Below are 17,318 nucleotides of genomic sequence, written 5' to 3'. Positions count from 1 at the left end.
TCGTAATATTGGACAAGAGCGTGACAACATGAATGCCTTGCCACCTGATTTTCCTAGTTTCTTCTTTTGTGTCATTGTGAATGTCATTTCACCTTTCCCCATGCCTTTTCTAGTCACGTTTTTTGGGGAAAACCCCAGCGTGCTGGCACACGTCGAGTCTCCTCGTATGATTGCAAACAGGCCTTTTGAGCGCCGTAATGCTGATATAATCCAGCGAATCTGTGGCCACACAAAACGCCCTCGAGTTTAAATGCCAGCTGGGTAAATCGGGACTCTTTAAAAAAAAAAAAAAAAAAAAATTCCAATCTCAGGAAACTCTGCTCTGCGTAGATTGCGCGGTTCGAACAATTCCCTTCCAGCGTTGTCGTGTCAGCACAATGAGGGCTCGCGTGGATAAACGGGGTCAGCCTGTTTTGGTTGGATGCAGGGTGAGGTCAGAGGGGGGTTTTTTTTTTCCCCTACCCCCCCCCCCCTCCCCCGACATTGGTCCTGGTAGAGATTTTTAAAAGCGGTGCTCCGTGCCGCGCCTGTACCCGATTGTAATCCGCTCCGCGTTGCGTGAGACCCAGAACCCAGAGACCCTTTCAGCTGCGTCCAGATAACAAACTCCAGTCTGTTTTTTCCCCGGTGCCCACAACCGCGATGTGAAGATGTAGCTAAATCGCTGCATTCAGCTTAATGTGCTGGAATCTGAAGAGCGCCCCCTGCTGTAAGGTAGAGGAGAACGGTCAGGTGTGTCCTGGGCCCAGGGTTCCTGCGTTTTCTGGAGGAATGGGGGTGGGTTGGGGGGGAGAGGAGGTTAGAAGCACGGTGCGGTCGCTTTGAGCGTTATCCACTTTCCCAGTGACCTACGATTAACCCAACTATCTAAACGGGCCCCGAGGTGGTCTTGGATCTGTTCCTGTTGTCCCGATTCATCAAGTCATTTTGAATCGGTGATAAATAAGTAAATCTGCTATAGATAATTAAACAAGCCAAGGAGAGAGAGACAGCCAAGATGCCGGCCTCTCAGCGCTCAGTGCTTAGCCTGAAGTTATGCCCTGTCATCGTTGGGCTGATTGCTGGCGTTATTTTACTGAACCAGGAATAAACACGGCACACATTATGTCACATTTAGCAGATGCTCCTGTCCATCTGCGACTTACAGAACTTTTTTTACACAGCATTTGCATTGCATCCATTTATACAGCTGGATATATACTGAAGCAATGCAGGTTAAGCATCTTGCTCATGGGTACAAAGGCAGCGCCCCGGGAATCGAACCTGCGACCTTTTAGGTTACGAGACCAGCTCCTCACCCATTATCCTGCATAGTGAGAGTGTGTGTGCTTGGTGACCTTCGGTCCCAGGGGACTGGCCTACGGAGAGATTAAACGGTAGCCTGCCGCCGGTTTTTCCCGCCGGTACCGCGTATCCTAACACCTCTGCTGAACCGCTCGGCGCGGGTCGCGCCCCTCGAGAGCTCGGAAGCACCCGGCTTTTTTGGAATTGCCGGAATGCATCAGTTAATGGGTCTTCGCCGAGGTCTGTTACGAAGGAGGTAGAGGTCAGCGGAAATCGGCGGGGGGCGGGGGGGGGGCGGGGGATGGGGGGGCGACAGGATTCCTCCCGGGCAGCTGCATGAGCCCCTGCTTCTTGCTGTCAGGACCCCCCCAGTCCAGAGTGCATCTGCCTTCTCTTTTGGGGGAGAACACGGGGTCACCTCTGCCGGTCAGAGTCAGAGAAAAGGCATAATGGCTTTTTTTGTTTAGTTCCTCTGTCCAGATGATGAAGTTTTCAAACCCGGATGCGTTCATACCCGCATTCCTCACGGATTATCTTGGTCTTGTGTTTTTAAGAAGTGCCTCGAGATCTAGAATCAGGATTCCCCCCGTCCAAATCCTAACCGTATCCGTTATGAGCGAAACGGAGAAAACTGATCCAGGATCAGCCCTTCTGCTCTGGGAAGTTTTCTGAACATGGGGCTGTTTGGTTTCAGCCTTCCAGCCAGTTCGTCGCTTGGACATCGCTTATCTGTGTCATGCGGTAACTCTCCCTTGTGACCGTGGGTGATTATCGTTTCGCGAACACGGACTGGGGTCCTGGAATTGTCCGGATTCTGCGGTAAAATTGGTCCCACGTGTCGCGTACCGCAGCGAGCGGTCCTCGTTATCGGTCACGCAGATAGGGGCCCCCTGCGATTTTGGGGGTGCGCGAGGCCCGTCGAGAGCCAGGAAATAGCTGAGGGGTGATGTCCGCGGCTCGTGAGATTTGGTTCCGGAACGTGGGGGAATGTTGGACGGTCACACCTACTCTGCTCGTGATGTTTCCCAAACTCCCCGAGTGTCGCAAGTCTCGTAAGCTCGGAATGTTTCCCTTCGCTCACGAGAGCCGGGAGGACGGCTGGATTCCGCCGCTGGCCTGCTTATCGTGGCCTCGAGGGCCGCGTCGATCTCGACAAACACGACTCTTGCGGTCGCATTCTTCTCGTATCGCCACGGAAACCGCTTAACGGTAGTTGGAGGCTTTTTTTTACGGCGAACGACCCTGGCGTCCTGTGAGGAATATCACATCGAGACGCATTCCGCGGATTTCTGGGGAGGACGAAGCGTGTTTTTCGGGGGGGGGGGGGGGGGGGGGGGGGGGGGGTCGGACGAATTCCAGCGCTGTTCGATGCAGAGGTCAGTTGGCGGTTGACATGTCAGGCGTTTGCTGAAAACTTGCACGTGCAGAATTCCTTCGCGGCGGAAGGCTGAGTTTAATGGGGACTCCTCTCATCCACACTCCCTCCAGATGTTCGGTCCCCGCGACCCCCCCCCCCCATCCCCCCGACCCCATTAACCCTTTAAGCTGTGAGGTCACAAAAAAAAATACGCGACTAGAATGTTCTTAACCGGACATTCTAATGCTGATGTAACAATCACTGCTGGTCCTGGAAAGCAGGAGAGTTCTAGAACACTAGAACGTTCCGAAAAGCCTACACTTCAAAGGGTTAATGTGCTGGCCTCCTCTTGAGGGCCAGACGCAGAGGAGCAGAGGCGATTGGTGGCCGTGTGCCGTGTGACCACTCGGGCCCCCACACAGCGGAAGCTTCTAGATTCCCCTCTCCTGTCAGCAATGTGGAAATACAGCCACATCAGAGATCTGCTTTCTTGGGCTGCTTGGGTGGCTCGTCCTGTCGACAATCGATCCCACAGGCTAGCCCCTTCTGTTGGTTGGTCTGGCTCCAAAAAGGCCCACTGCAGCAGGTTGGGATTCCCCGTGCGATAATCATTCCTTTACATGACATGCGCTTAGCAGAAGCTCTCATCCGGAGTGACTTACAATGTAAGAGCGCATGAGCGCATCCACCTGTTATGGGAACAGCTGTGGCAGACCTGGCTAAGGACATTCCCAGACCAGTGAGTGTATGTGTAGCGTCGCTAAAGCGCTAAATGTGAGTTGACAATCCCAAACTGGGACTGTGACATAAATTGTGAAATTGTGTGAAAATGCATAGAGAAATATTCAGTACAGCACAAAAAGGGTATAGTCATGACTGAGAATTGAATGCGTTCCTCAGGAATATTCCTCTGGTCGTTATGACAACGAGTGCTGTGGGGTGGGGGGGGGGCGGGGGGGGGGGGGGGGCTCAGCGGGTGAGGTGGGCAGGATGCTGAAGCCAATGGGTCCAGCTCTCGACCGAGGTCATCTGTACACCCCCCCCCCCCCCTCCATTGGGATCTTTTAGGTTTTCCCAAACCGAATCAGGAATGTGCAAAAACAATTCACCCGCGTGACCTTGGTAATGTGCATCGGGGGAATTTCAGAAATCCCAAAACTTTGAACATTTGTGAGGTTTTTTTCACCTCTGAGTAGGCTTCTGGTGTCAGTGATGTGGGTCAAGTATGCATCTGGGAAGCAAAACAGAATGACTTTTTGACTCCAGCCTTTTACATTAATGATGAGGATGGAGTGTAGCACAGTGGGTAAGGAACTGGGCTTGTAACCAAAAGGTCGCAGGTTCAATTCCCGGGTAAGGACACTGCCGTTGTACCCTTGAGCAAGGTACTTGCTTCAGTATATATCCAGCTGTATAAATGGATACAATGTAAAATGCTATGTAAAAAAGTTGTGTAAGTCGCTCTGGATAAGAGCGTCTGCTAAATGCCTGTAATGTATTGATGACAAACGCTTGGCAGACTCACCACTCTCTTAAGACTAATCTAACATAAATGAGTGAATTTTTAGGTTTTCATGTTTGTGCTTTTTTTTTTGTTGCCATCAGTCGATTATGGGGTTAGGGAGAGAGACAGGATTTGGGAGAGAGGGGTGGGGTTTTTGCAGGCTTCTGCGAGAGAGGATTTGTGCTGTCTGGTCATGCATGAGCTCAGTGCTGAGGAGGAGGAGGATGAGGAGGCGGAGGAGGAGACCGCAGTAGACTTTAAATCACCACTGGTGTGAGGGTCACAGTCATAGCTGCAGAAATAGAACTTAATCAATGGTCATCTGCAGGAACAGATGAGTCTGCAGACTTTGGAGGGTGAAATATTAAGCATTCTTCTCCTGTCTGATCCATTTGATTGGTGTGTGTGCGTGCGTGTGCGTGCGTGTGCGTGCATGTGTGTGTGTGTGTGTGTGTGTGTGTGTGTGTGTGTGTGTGTGTGTGTGTGTGTGTGTGTGTGTGTGTGTATGTGTGCGTGTGCTTGCGTGCATGTGCGTGCATATATATGTGTGTGTGTGTGTATGTGTGTGTGCGTGCATGTGCGTGCATATGTGTGTGTATGTGTGTGTGTGTGTGTGTGTGTGTGTGTGTGTATAGGTGTGTGTGCTCTAACTTAACCAAGACCACTTCTTATGTGACCTTTAAGTTCTTGAGGAACCAGGGTTCCTTCGAGTAGCACAATGGCAGGAACTCTGGCGTAAGCCTGCCCTTTGGACCGAAAAACAACGTTCCGGAATGTTCTTTCTCAGGACACCGAGAAAAAAAAAAGTAGGATTTTTTTGACTGTTGGTGTGTGATCTTTGCTGTGCCCAACCAACCTGCTCCACCCTGGCTCAGAATCCAGAGATGCAGCTGAATCCCCCCCCACCCCCGCCATCCTGCCTAGAGATGTAGCTGGATCGCCCCTGCCCCTGCCCCTGCCCCCCCCCCCCCCCCCCCCCCTTCTGAAGCTACAGCAGGAGAGAACTTAATGTTGTGTGGAGGCCACGGACGAGCAGTCACCCACAGCGCCCCAGATGCGGCGCTCGCGCCAACCTCGCTGTCCGCCCGCCCGCCACGCCAGCGACGTGCGCCCTCGCCCTCGTGTGTTTAGTCTGAAGGCCGCGCGTGTGTGCGTGCGTGCGTGCGTGCGTGCACGTGCGCGTGTGTGTGTGTGTGTGTGTTATTAAAAAACCTCACTGGGCTGCTGATGTACCGTGGAATTCTGAGACGGCCGTTCATTTATTATTATTATTTAATTATTGTTTTTTTATTGTTTTTTTTGAACGTTGCGTCTGTGCGATTAAAGGCGCACACGCGCAGCAAGGCGCCTCCTGGTCACCGCTAATCGAAGCCTCGTGTCGCCGGGTCTTATTTATTTGCTGAACCGCAGCCAGGTCTCCCATCAGATGTGAAAACGGGTTTGTTAACGACTGTGCCGGCTCTGACTTGGCGGGTCCCTCTGCCTTTTACGGCGGCGGCGGCGGCGACGGCGGCAGCGCTGTGAGTTGATCCGGGTTCTCCCTCCCCCCTCCCCCCCCGTTCCAGCTCTCGGGGCGGCAGTGTGGTATAATGGGGAAGGAGTTGGGTCTTGTAACCTAAAGGTCACAGGTTTGATTCCCCAGTAGGACACTGCCATTGTGCCCTTGAGCAATGGTACTTAACCTGCGTTGCTTCAGTATATATCCAGCTGTATAATTGGATACAATGTAAAATGCTATGTAAAAAAGTTGTGTAAGTCGCTCTGAATAAGAAAATTAGCCTGCAATGTGATGTAATGTAATGTCTTCTCTGTGTCTCTCTCTCCCACAGGATGGTTCTCTGGGCAACATTGATGACCTGGCCCAGGAGTACTCAGAGTATTACAACACCTGCTTCAGCGACGTCAGCGACAGGATGGAGGAGCTTCGCAAGCGCAGGGTGTCTCAGGACATGGACACGGTAAGTCCCGCCCCAACCCCTAACAGGCCCCTCCCACATCCCCCCTATAGGCCCCTCCCATAACTCACATGCCCCTCCCCCTTGCTCTGGAACTGACGTGTGGACTCACATAGGTCCTTTGTGGAGACTGTTTTGCACATGAATACGTACGTACAGAAATGCACAAAGATGTTTTGGTTGGTTCCTCTATCCTCTTCCGAAGCCTTTTCCTTCCATGCATCATGTGCTGTTTCGAAGATCTGGACCAGGATCTCTCAGAACATACATGGCTTTGCTGGGATTTCGCATGCGGCCGCTTTCTAAAGGAGATTTACCCCCCCCCCCCACCCACCCACCCACCCAGCCACCCATCTCTCTCACAGGAAAAACAGAGCATTGGTATTCCGGGGGGTTTCAGGCGGGATGTAGGGTAGTGGGGCACCAAGGGTTGCCGAGTAACCAGGAGAGTTATGAGAGAATGCAGTGGGTATGTAAGGAGAGCTCCTCCTTCCACCCGCACAGCCGGAAGGAGGGGGTGGGTGGGAAATTAATTCCTTTTTCATCTGCGTTCAGTATGCTGCACAGAGCATTTGTGCAGCCTGTTGAAATGGTGGTTTTATTTGGGAGTGCTTGAAAACACACAATGGGTTGTTCTGATGATGAGAGAAAAACTCCTAAAAAACAAGTCCAGGCTTACTGAAGCTTTTTGGTATGCGCAAATGGTTCTTGTACACGCAAGCCACTATCTGGGCAAATTAAATCAGTGGAACAAAAAGTTTTTGGTTTTGGTTTTGGTTTTTTGTTTTGCTGGGGCTGATATCTTTTGCACATGGTAAAAGATTTAGCTAATCTGGCCCTTGAATGTGCTCATCATTACCCTTTAAGGTCGCAAATATGTGATTAGAATGTTCTTAACCCGCTAAGGTGCCAGTTCATTCTAACCGATTAGAATGTTTTTCACTGAACATTCTAATGCTGATGTAACAATCACTCCTGATAATAATTGAAAGCAATGGAGTTCTAGAACACTGACTTAGAATTTTGGGGTAAAAAAAACAGTTTAAAAAAAAAAAAGAAGCTTACTCTTCAAAGGGTTGACTGAACATTCCTAACGCTGATGTAAAAAAATCGCTACTGGTAATTTAGAGCGACTGACTTTTAAGACCGTTTGGAAAGTTCCAAACGAACGTACTCTTCTAAGGGTTAAGCAGAACGGTTCCCTTCTGTCTGTGTTCCTAATGAGAAGCAGGCGTCTTCCAGCCTGCGGAAGCCTTGAAGCCCCAGTGCAGCATCCACGTGCGAACTCCTTCATACCAGGGTGATGCCTCCTGTTTGTGCCAGAGCCCTGCCTTTATAAAGTCACACTCATCCACCTCTCTTAGTGCTAACCCTTCAGCTGCAAGGCCTTACTAGGAAGAACTGCACGTTTCTCATGTGTTTCTGTAAATTGCAAATTGGGGGGAAAACCCTTCGGAAAGTTCACAATTTTAACAGTCTACTTACTTCTGATGAAAACCGTTCACTGTTTTTCCACGCTTTATCTGATTTATTTTTCACGCAAGCAAAAGATTAGTCTTCCGAAGGTTTCAAAGAGGACCTAGCTGCCCTAATACTTATGTGTTTAATAGTCTGACTTAATAATAATGGAATGTATTTGTGTGTTTGAAATATCCATCTTCTGGCCGGCTCCGTAACATGAGAGAATTGGAGCCGGAAAAGGAGGCAGCATTCCAAGAATTCATAGAATTTATGGAGCTTTTATTTATTTATTTATTTATTTATTTTGATCTGATCTTGGATCAAGGAAATTTTTGTGGAAAAACCTGAAGTGCACATGTGACACCAGAAGAGACAGCTGCCGCCGCCGCCGCTGCCTCGCAGCTCGACAGAGAAACAGGAAGGGCCTCGTGTTCGGGGGGGTGGTGTGTGCGCAGCCCTCGCAGCTCGGCGGGGGATGCGGACGGAAGCGAATATGAAAGCCACGAACACAAACCTTCGTTCCGCTTGAGGATTTCTGCGCGGGTTTTTTAAACGATTATGTGCATTCGCGAGCGTAGAAATGAGAAACGCCTCCTCGATTTAACTCATTTAAGCCTTGGAGTCTCACCGCGGGTCTGTCGATCTTCAGACCTGCTTGCATGTGAATGCCTGCTTGCTCTTTCAATAGAGAGGCCCCATTAAAGTTGTTTCTATTGCACACGCTGATTGGGAACAAAATGACACAAGAAGTGTGCAATCATGCCAAAATAAATAAATAAATAAATAAAAGTAAGGCCTGAGAAGGATTCGTACAGAGCGGAGACGCACGGCTCGGCTGTGCGGTAATGTAACTGCGCTCTGAGCTTCGGCTACGGGACGTACGCCGTCGTTTGAATGGCACGCTGTAAATGGCGTGTTTTTATTTTTATTTTTTTGCGGTCGCACCGTCGCATTAGGGATAATCCCCGCATGCTGCGGAGCGGCATAACTGTGATGGTTTAGACCCGTTTTTTTCGCCTCGCGGGGGCCAACCTGAGCGTGTCCGGGCTCATCGCTCCAGCTAGCAGATGAGCGACGCGTTCGGCGACACAGTTGGGCGTTGGGGGAAGAAGGAAGGAAGGAAGGAAGGAAGATGGAGGCATTAGCAGTATGGTGTGTTAAGCGTTTCAGGCTCCAGTTAACCCTTTGAAGAGCAGGTTTTTTGGAATGTTTTTAAATTCTAAGTCAGTGTTCTAGAACTCCGCTGCCTTCAGTTACCAGTAGTGATTGTTACATCAGCGTTAGAATGTTCCGTTGAGAATATCCAAATGTAATTATGCTAAAAGACCAATTAATAAGGGCGAGGTTTGAGTGGCGGGTGGTGGGGTGCCATTATGGAGTTAACTGTCCTCCCTTACACTTCTCTTTCCTGGCTCGCTGCCACACACGTAGGTCCCCTCCTATCAGCAATGAGGTCACAGTAGCTCCCGGGGCGACCTCTGACCCTGAGGCATGTGACCCAGTGGCGGAGGTCGCGGGTCATGCCCGCGGAAGCCCTTCCGTCCTTTCACCGGAGAGGGGGAGGTCGCGGTCCGCGTGATTCAGACACGGGGTCAGTTGCCGTTGGCGCTGCTGGAAAAGGGGCGGGGCCTAATCGAACCCTGTCGTGGTTGGTGTCGGCCCGTTGGCCGGGCTGCGCATATTTGTGCTGTGGTATCCGTGGCGAGGGCTCTGTGTGGTCCAGCAGGAAAGCTGCTTCAGCGGTAGTGTGATGCTGGTTTGGGACTCAGAGAGTCCCAACCAGAACAGAGTATTTCTGGGCATAGGATTGGCTGTTACTATTTTTCAATGTGAGAAATATCTTTCTGCCTTAGATGCATTTGATGTGGAGAAACCTCTAAATCTCTAAATGCATGTTTGGGCTGAACAAAAATCCGGTTTAGGTTATTATTTTTTTTTTTTTAAACTTCCCCAGACTCTTTGCAGATCTGTTTTTCTTTTGCAGTGTAGTTAATGACTTTTAGTGGCTCACTCTGGTTAATGCTTACTGCTTTTTTTCCCCTTCTCTTGCGGTTTTCGTTTATTATTGACCACTCAAGTGCGACCAAACTGTTTGGGAAGTCACTGCGATGGTTGTCACAGAGCCTGTTTCCTGTGCTCTGTTTGCTTAGTTATTTTCTTTGTCCTTGTTTGTTTCAACAACTGTAAGGGCAGACAAGGGGTTAAGTCAACACCCCCCCCCCCCCACCCCGCCCCACAGGAGAATGCCTGAAGAGGGGGTGGGGGGCCAGTAAGGGGAGGGGGTTGACTCTACGCTGCAGAGGGTTGCTCCAGCTTGAACATTTGCTCCAGCTAGTAAATTGAAGTCCTCCCGCTGCACTGCACCCCAAAGAAGACCGTGTCCACTTTCCACCAGTGTGGGATTTAATAAACTGAGCAGGACTACAACTCCCATGAGCGGCAGTGCTTGCCGATCTCCATTCAGCAAGTGGCAGTTGAAGAATTTGAATACGCTCAACAGACCGTCACCATCTTTGGTTTTAGAACCTTAAAAGACCAGGTCAGACGCTGGTCAGGTTTAAAAAATGATGACGTGAGGTCTGAGATGTAGACAAGACAATCTGGTTGTGTTTGACAAGAGCGGACTCCGTCAGCGCTGCTCACGGTAGAATTGTTTTGCAGAATAACACGCGTCCGGCCCTCCTTCGATCAGATGTGGCATGCTCACGGTGGAATGGAAGCAGCACTTGCTGAGTTGATAATCTGATTTTTAAGATTTAGTGAGAAACCTAGCCGTGATTATGGCTCAGTGCTCTGCAGGCTTTGCGAGACAGGGCGCTGGCAGCTTGGGTTCTCTGAAGATGAAAACAGACACATGCACATGTGTTTATGTGATGAGTAGCAGGAGGATTAGTTTCTCCAGAACTGAGTCAATTTTCCAGAGAATCGAAGGGAACTCGACCAGCAACAGCCAAAAAAAAGAGATGTCATCTTGTATTTTTCTCCCCACATTTGAAAATATTTTGAACATGTTTTTCTGTCAGATTATGATGGAAATGATTTGGTTCAGCATTTCGTTTCAGTATTAAACCGAAGGAAACGTTTGCACTGTGCATGGTAGCCGATGCTTATGCAAATGACACGTCTGTGGGATTCATCCTACTGAATTGTGGTCAGGAGAATGTATCGCATGTTTTAAAAACACATGGAGAATTGTAGTATTTCTCTGAAATATACTTACTTTATACATACTTTATTATAATAATGTTATTTCACTAAAATATTGACATGAACCCATGCACGAAAGTTTTTTTCATGAAGTCCATGTCTATATTCGCTTATTCGTTTTTCAATAGAGGTTTATTTTCATTCGTTTCAATCATTTCACCAAAAAATGTTTTTAAAAAATGTGATTTGTTTTCCCTCCCGAATCTTGGAACAGATTGTTTCTAAGAGGACATGGCATGCTAATTATTATTTTTTTTTGTATTGACAGGTACAGTTGGCATGCACTTCAAAACATAACGCTTTGTGTTGTTAAAATGATTAACAGTTCGTATCAAAGAGAATCTCTCTATTCAGGCTATGCTGCCAAGCGCTGTTTATTTCTTTATGCTAATGCCGCGCGTGCACCTTCTTCACACTTGTTCGACCTCATTTCAGTTCAGAAGTCGAGTTCAGACTTGCTCCGTGTGCCTGCTTAGCGATCGGAATGCCGTTTTTTTTGGCGACATTTAAAAAAAAAAAATGATTAAGTGGGTCAGTTTTTTTTTTTGTGCGGGTGAGTTTCTGCACGCTGAGCCTTGGAAGAATTCCCCCCGGTCGCCTCTCCTCCGGGCCTCTTGTCGGTCGAGAGGTCGTACGGATCACGGCGGGACGCAGCTGCGATTTCGGGGACTTGCGTGGGCGGCGTGCGTAGCGCACTCGGACCGCTGCCTCCTCAGGCGACGGGCCCCACGCGCAAGCGTTCGGCTGGGAGCGTGTGGGGCAAACGGTTTGGACGGGGTGAGGGAATCGAAGCTCGTCAGGGAGGCTGACTGATTCATACAAACACACGCACACACACACTCAGTCACTCACACACACACACACACACACACTCAGTCACTCACACACACTCTCTCACACACACACAAACACACACTCTCGCACACAGACACACACACACACTCACACACACTCACACACACACACACACTCGCACACACTCACAAACACACACTCTCGCACACAGACACACACACACACACACACACTCATGCTCACACACACACTCACACACACACAGGCCTGGCCTTTCTGGAAAGCCAGTCGGTCGAGATGGTAATGGCTTCCACGTTGCCATGGCGCGTCTCCGGCATCGCGGCGGTAGCTGGCAGGACCGGCCGTTCCTGACGGTTGAGATGAAGAGGAAACCCAGCCCTGTGTCACCCGCTCGCCCACCGCACCAGTCAGGAAGGGCCAGTCCTGCAGGCTGCTCTCTCTCTCTCTCTCTCTCTCTCTCTCACTCTCATTCCATCGTTCTCTCTCTCTCTCTTCCTCTTTCCTAACCTTCACTCACCCAGTCACTTGTTCCCCTTCCTATCTCATTCCTTCTCTATCTCTCATTCTCTCTTTCTCTTACTCCCTCTCCCTTACTATTTCTCCCTCCCTACCTGCACTCTCCCTCTATCTTGCCCCCCTCCCTCTCTCCCCCCCCCCCCCGTCTCTGTCATTCTCTCATTCCCTCTCTCACTCCCCCCACACTTCCTGGTTCAGATGCAGAATCGGTCAGCCCCTCTGTGTCACACGTCCGCACCCAAGAGGACCCAACGAATCGCGGCCTTCCTCCTGCTCTTCCAATCAGCGGCCCGCTTCAAAGGCGTGGCCCGATTCCCCCCCAAAAAACGATGCCGCTGCCCTCCCCCCCCCATCCCTTCCCCCCCATCACCCCAGTCTTCAGGCTTTGCAGTTTCTCTCTCTCTCTCTCTCTCTCTCCGCTCTTATTTTCCATGCAGGCTAGGCCAGCGCTCGTTCGCTCGCTCGCTCGCTCGCTCGCCCCACGCTTGTTTATTTAGAGTCTGTGGAAAGTTCCGGTCCACGTTCCCGTGCGGTGAACGCTTCCATTTTGTGCTGAATGTTTAAGCAGAACTGCCAGCTTCTCTTTTCTTTTTTTCTCCTTCCCTTCTTCCAACCCTTCCACTCCCATTGTGGGTATTTATGGCTGGTACGTAAATGTTGAATTTGGGCTTTTTATCGTCCTCTTTTTTTCCCCCTCGCTTGTTGTTCTTCTAAAGAAGCGGTGTTTCTGAGGGTTGCGTCGGGTGATTTTATGGCAGAACGCTGTGGGCAGGGAGCCGGGCCCAGTTCACACCCGCCTTTCATTCTGCTCCAGACTGCAGAGTCCGCTGAAGAGCCGGCCATGTGCTCGCCATCTGATGAGAGATAAACACTCTCTCTCTCTCTCTATCTCTCTCTCTCTCTCTCTCTCTCTTTCGCACACTCTTTCTCTCCCTCTTTCACTCTGTATCCCTCTCTCTCACTCGCTCTCTCTCTCTTTTTCTCTCCCCTCTCTCTGTATCTCTCACTCTGTATCCCTCTCTCTCCCACTCTCCCTCTCTCTCTTACTCTCTCCCTCACTCTGTATCAAATTCAAATTCAAGCACTCTCTCCCTCTGTATCCCTATCTCTCTCATTCTCTCCTCTCTTCTCTCTCTCTTTCTTTATAGCTCACTCTCTCTTTCCCTCTTTCACTGTGTATCTCTCCTCTCTCTCTCACTCTCTCCTCTCTGTGTCTCTCCTCTCTCTCACACGCTCTCTCTCTCTCACTCTCTCCTCTCTGTGTCTCTCCTCTCTCACACGCTCTCTCTCTCTCACTCTCTCCTCTCTGTGTCTCTCCTCTCTCATACGCTCTCTCTCTCTCACTCCCTCCTCTGTGTCTCTCCTCTCTCACACGCTCTCTCTCCTCTCTCTCTCTCACTCTCTCCTCTCTGTGTCTCTCCTCTCTCACACGCTCTCTCTCCTCTCTCTCTCTCTCTCTCACTCGCTCTCTCTCTCTCACTCTCTCCTCTCTCTCACACGCTCTCTTCCTCTCTCCTCTCTCTCACACGCTCTCTTCCTCTCTCTCTCTCTCTCTCTCTCTCTCTCTCTCTGGGAACGACACATCGTGATCCTCATTAGCTGAAACGTTCGTTGCTCTTCTTCTTTCTTCTTTCTTCTCTTTTCCCTTTTCGGAGGAATGCGTCTTAATTCCATAACGAGCGCTGGAGGGTGGGTGAGCGTGGAAGTCACGCGCGAGCCGCGACCGGACTGCAGACGCTCGGTCGGAACGCCGCGGGGCCGGCCTCGGAGCGCTTCATTGGCTCAGAAGCTCACCGCGAAGGCCTCGCGGCCTGCTGCCTTTGTGATCCTGCTTCCGTGCCGACGGGGAGTCTCCCTCCCTCTCTCTCTCTCTCTCTCTCTCTCTCTCTAAGATTTCGGACAGCAGAAGCCTTTATATTTTCCAACCGACGCCAGTCCAACTTCTCGCCGTCTCGCACGCTCAGCTTCGCTGGTCATTCTGGCTGAAATGACCGTTTCTGAATCTGTGGTGGGTTATTGAAGCTCGCGTGCCAACATCTTTTTTTGGAGGGGGGGGGTGGGGGGGGGGGGGGGGGGGGGAGAGGGGGGGGGGGCTTGGTACATTTCTTTTAAGAAAATGAGTAAAAAGAACACATTCTTTTTTTAACATCTCTCTGTTTGTGAGCGCTGGATACCGTGGAGACAGAGGATGGACAGATGAAGGCTTTGTTCTCTGCAGCAGAGGAACGCGGGAAGCATTAGCGATGCTCGGAGAAAGAGAGAGAGAGAGCGAGAGAGCGCAGTACCCCTGCCGTGCAACAGGGGGCGCTCTGCTCTGTTGTCCAGGCTCGATGCCGGTGGGGGTTTTGGTAGCAAACCTAGATAAAGTATCACAGAAAAACAGGCAGCGGAGCTTCAGGCGAGATCAGAGGACGGGCAAATCAAAGGACGCCCGCACCTTGATCTGAAATTCGTTTTCTACCTGACGGCACGTATCGGGTCCTAATGATGCATCCCCAGCGTTCAGAGGCCCTACTTTCCCTTCAGATGAAAGGGTGCTTATCATGCCCGTCGTGCGGTGGCTCGGATAAACCATCATGCCTTTAAGGCTCTGAGATAAAATCTGGGCCTGCTTTCGGTTGGTTTTCTTTCTGTTTTTTTTTATTTATTTATTTTTTGTTAAATTTGTGTTTTTTGGGGACTTTTTTCTGGGAATCTCCTAATTCCCTTGGATGGATGTTCTGTTCAGCGACAGCCTCTGATATACTGCTGTAAAAAAAAAAAAAAAAGAAAAAAACTCTTTCCCAAACTCTTCCGGACTTTTCCAAGATGCGCAGATGCGTACAGACCGCTCAGCTCAGGCCCAGTGCAGGAGCGCAGGCGCTGTACGCTCTCTGATGGCCGCCGTGTCGCGAGCGCTCGTGCGTTCAGCCTGTCGTCACGGCGACGGGCGTGTGGCCTGACTCGGGTTTTAAAAAAATGATTTTCGACGTGCGAATGGAGGCCGAAGTGGAGGCGTGCGGTCGCGGACGCGCGGTTCACGCTAATCGGTGACACGCTAAGCCTCGCACGCCCGCGATCTCGTGCGGCGGGGAGGATGAGGATGATGAGCCCTTCGCCCCTTTGCGTGAGGTAAACTAAAACCACTAAAGCAGTTCACACCCCCCCCCCCGCCCCCCCCCCCCACCCCCCCCCCCCCCAAATGCAGACAGCTGCCATGGAAACGCTGACACGCTCGGATTCTTACACCCGCCCCGTGGCGGCAGGGTGTGCAACGGGCAGCTCTGCGGTCGATAGTAACCATGGCGATAATGAATCATGGGGTGATTATGGCGCACGGCGCCCGGCGGGGTGATAAACTGCGTCCGTTTTGCACCTGAGCGTTCACCCCCGCGTCGGCCGAGGAGGGTTCGAGGGGGATTTATTTCCCCGGTTAGCCACCCTTGGGGATGATTGTAAATGTCCAGATTGATGGGGCCATTTTAGGAATTTTTGCCAGGACACAAGGGAACCCTCCAGTCCTTTCTGCAAGTGCAGAGGGAAGTGGGTCAGGACCTCGGTATGGGATGTGATCTCCTATAGCACAGTGTCCCCATCGCTGCAGTGGGGGGGTTGGCTTTCCCAGGCCTAACAGCTAATCACTAACCAATCCCTGCTCCAGCTTGGCTTCAGCTGTCAGGCAGGTGAACGCTAACAGGGTTGAGACGACTATAGCTTGTCTTCCACTGATCCGTGTTCAGCTGAACCCAGTCTCTGATCCGGTCCAAGCCAGTTTAGTGTTGAAGGCTTGAGCTGATTCTGGGTCAGTTTTGGCAGCTCTAATGTGTCTCACGCCCAGCCCTTCCTCTGGCCTTGCGTCTTTTTCTGCACTTCCAGAGGGAAATTATTTACTTTCCCACCCCCCTGGCTTGGCTGCCCCCCCCCCCACCCCCACCCCCTCGTTTGGGGTCGCTCGGCTATGGAAGATCAAGACTCGCCCTCGGTGTGGTCTTTTAGCAGTGCCTGCCTTGCCCCCCCCCCCCCCCCTTCATACGTCCAGCATGTTTAAAACTCCCAACATCCTGCAGGCCAGACTCTGAATTCTCTATGGCCTGTGATAAGCATGGTTCTCATCATGTGATCAGTGCCTGTCAATGGCACTTGAGGCTTGATTTGCTGTGCAAAGACAGAAGAGGAACTGCATTTCGAAACTCCACAGTAGACGGTTTCTATTTTTTCCCACTGAAAGAACATTTCCAGCATAATTTAAAAAAAGAAAGCAGACGTCCGTTTATAGTTTTGCTGAAGTGTGCTGTTTTGAAGCCCGCCAAAATTTGATGCACAAAAACCGAAAGCAAAAAATCATTTGCTCGATGAGAATGGGAAATTCTATCCGAATAATTACTGGAGATGTGGTGAGACGGTAAGAGAATTGAAACCCGACGTTCTGTGGTTATTCCTGTATTGGGAAGTCGGGCATTGAGTCTGCAGTAATATTGAGAGGTAAAATGGGAACTTGTGGGCCGGTGGTTAGAACGGTCGTCCGAGAACCTTTACGGTGTCAAAACCGGCGGCCCGTGGGCTGCTGGCTGGCTCGTCCTACGGTCTCTCGAGTCGATGACAGCTAGTTAGAGGGCAGGTCACAGCGATCTACGAGTTCCGTTCTACATAGACGTGGTCTGGAGCTTGTTGACGCCGTAGCTAGCAGGCCTGTTATGAGCACCACAGCGCTGTCTGTCGCTAGCAGCCCTGTCTTATAAACACCATTCGCTCAAGTGAGAGGATGCCTGTTTTTTATTTTTTTCGTTTTTTGTTTTTTTTTACCATTACTTAACCACGAAACCCCCTCCATTGAGATTGAAATCTCTTCTGCAAGGGGGCCCTGACGTGAAACACAAAGTTACCCAACAAGACTTACACCTAACAAAATGTACAAACATTGGGGAACGAGACAAGAGTGTAACAATAATTAAAAGTACAGAAGGGGCTAAGAGCAGGAGCATACTTCGGTCACAGTGTCATTGCGCTGGAGTGATGGAGCGATGGCTTATTGCCGGCTGCGCGTACACGTACGCCTCTGATGCAGTGACTGCGCAGCAGGGCTGCAGTGTGAGGAAAAGCAGCTGCTGACTGCACTGTGGCCTTCTGAATCGACGGAGGAGGTTGCAGAAACGAAACTGGCCTAGAAACTCCCTTTGGAGTCTGCTATTTCCACACAGCGAGAATGAAATCGGGGCTTAAAAAAAGTAAATTAAAAGCA

The 17,318-nt window shown here is 50.7% G+C and overlaps 1 protein-coding gene across 6 annotated transcripts in view; it reads left to right on the top strand.

The window, feature by feature from the left end:
* Positions 1-17,318, top strand: part of sash1a (SAM and SH3 domain containing 1a) — a 291,932-nt gene that overhangs the window by 226,351 nt on the left and 48,263 nt on the right. For all 6 annotated transcript variants that reach the window (XM_035421918.1, XM_035421914.1, XM_035421913.1 and 3 more), the window contains exon 2: positions 5,975-6,103. In XM_035421918.1, coding sequence (XP_035277809.1) covers positions 5,975-6,103 — 129 coding nt within the window. The remainder of the gene's footprint in view (positions 1-5,974; positions 6,104-17,318) is intronic.

The sequence above is a fragment of the Anguilla anguilla genome, chromosome 6, assembly GCF_013347855.1.
Source record: "Anguilla anguilla isolate fAngAng1 chromosome 6, fAngAng1.pri, whole genome shotgun sequence".
Lineage (NCBI taxonomy): Eukaryota > Metazoa > Chordata > Actinopteri > Anguilliformes > Anguillidae > Anguilla > Anguilla anguilla.
The sequence above is the reverse complement of the archived record's forward strand: the minus strand, read 5'-3'. Positions and strand labels throughout refer to the sequence as shown.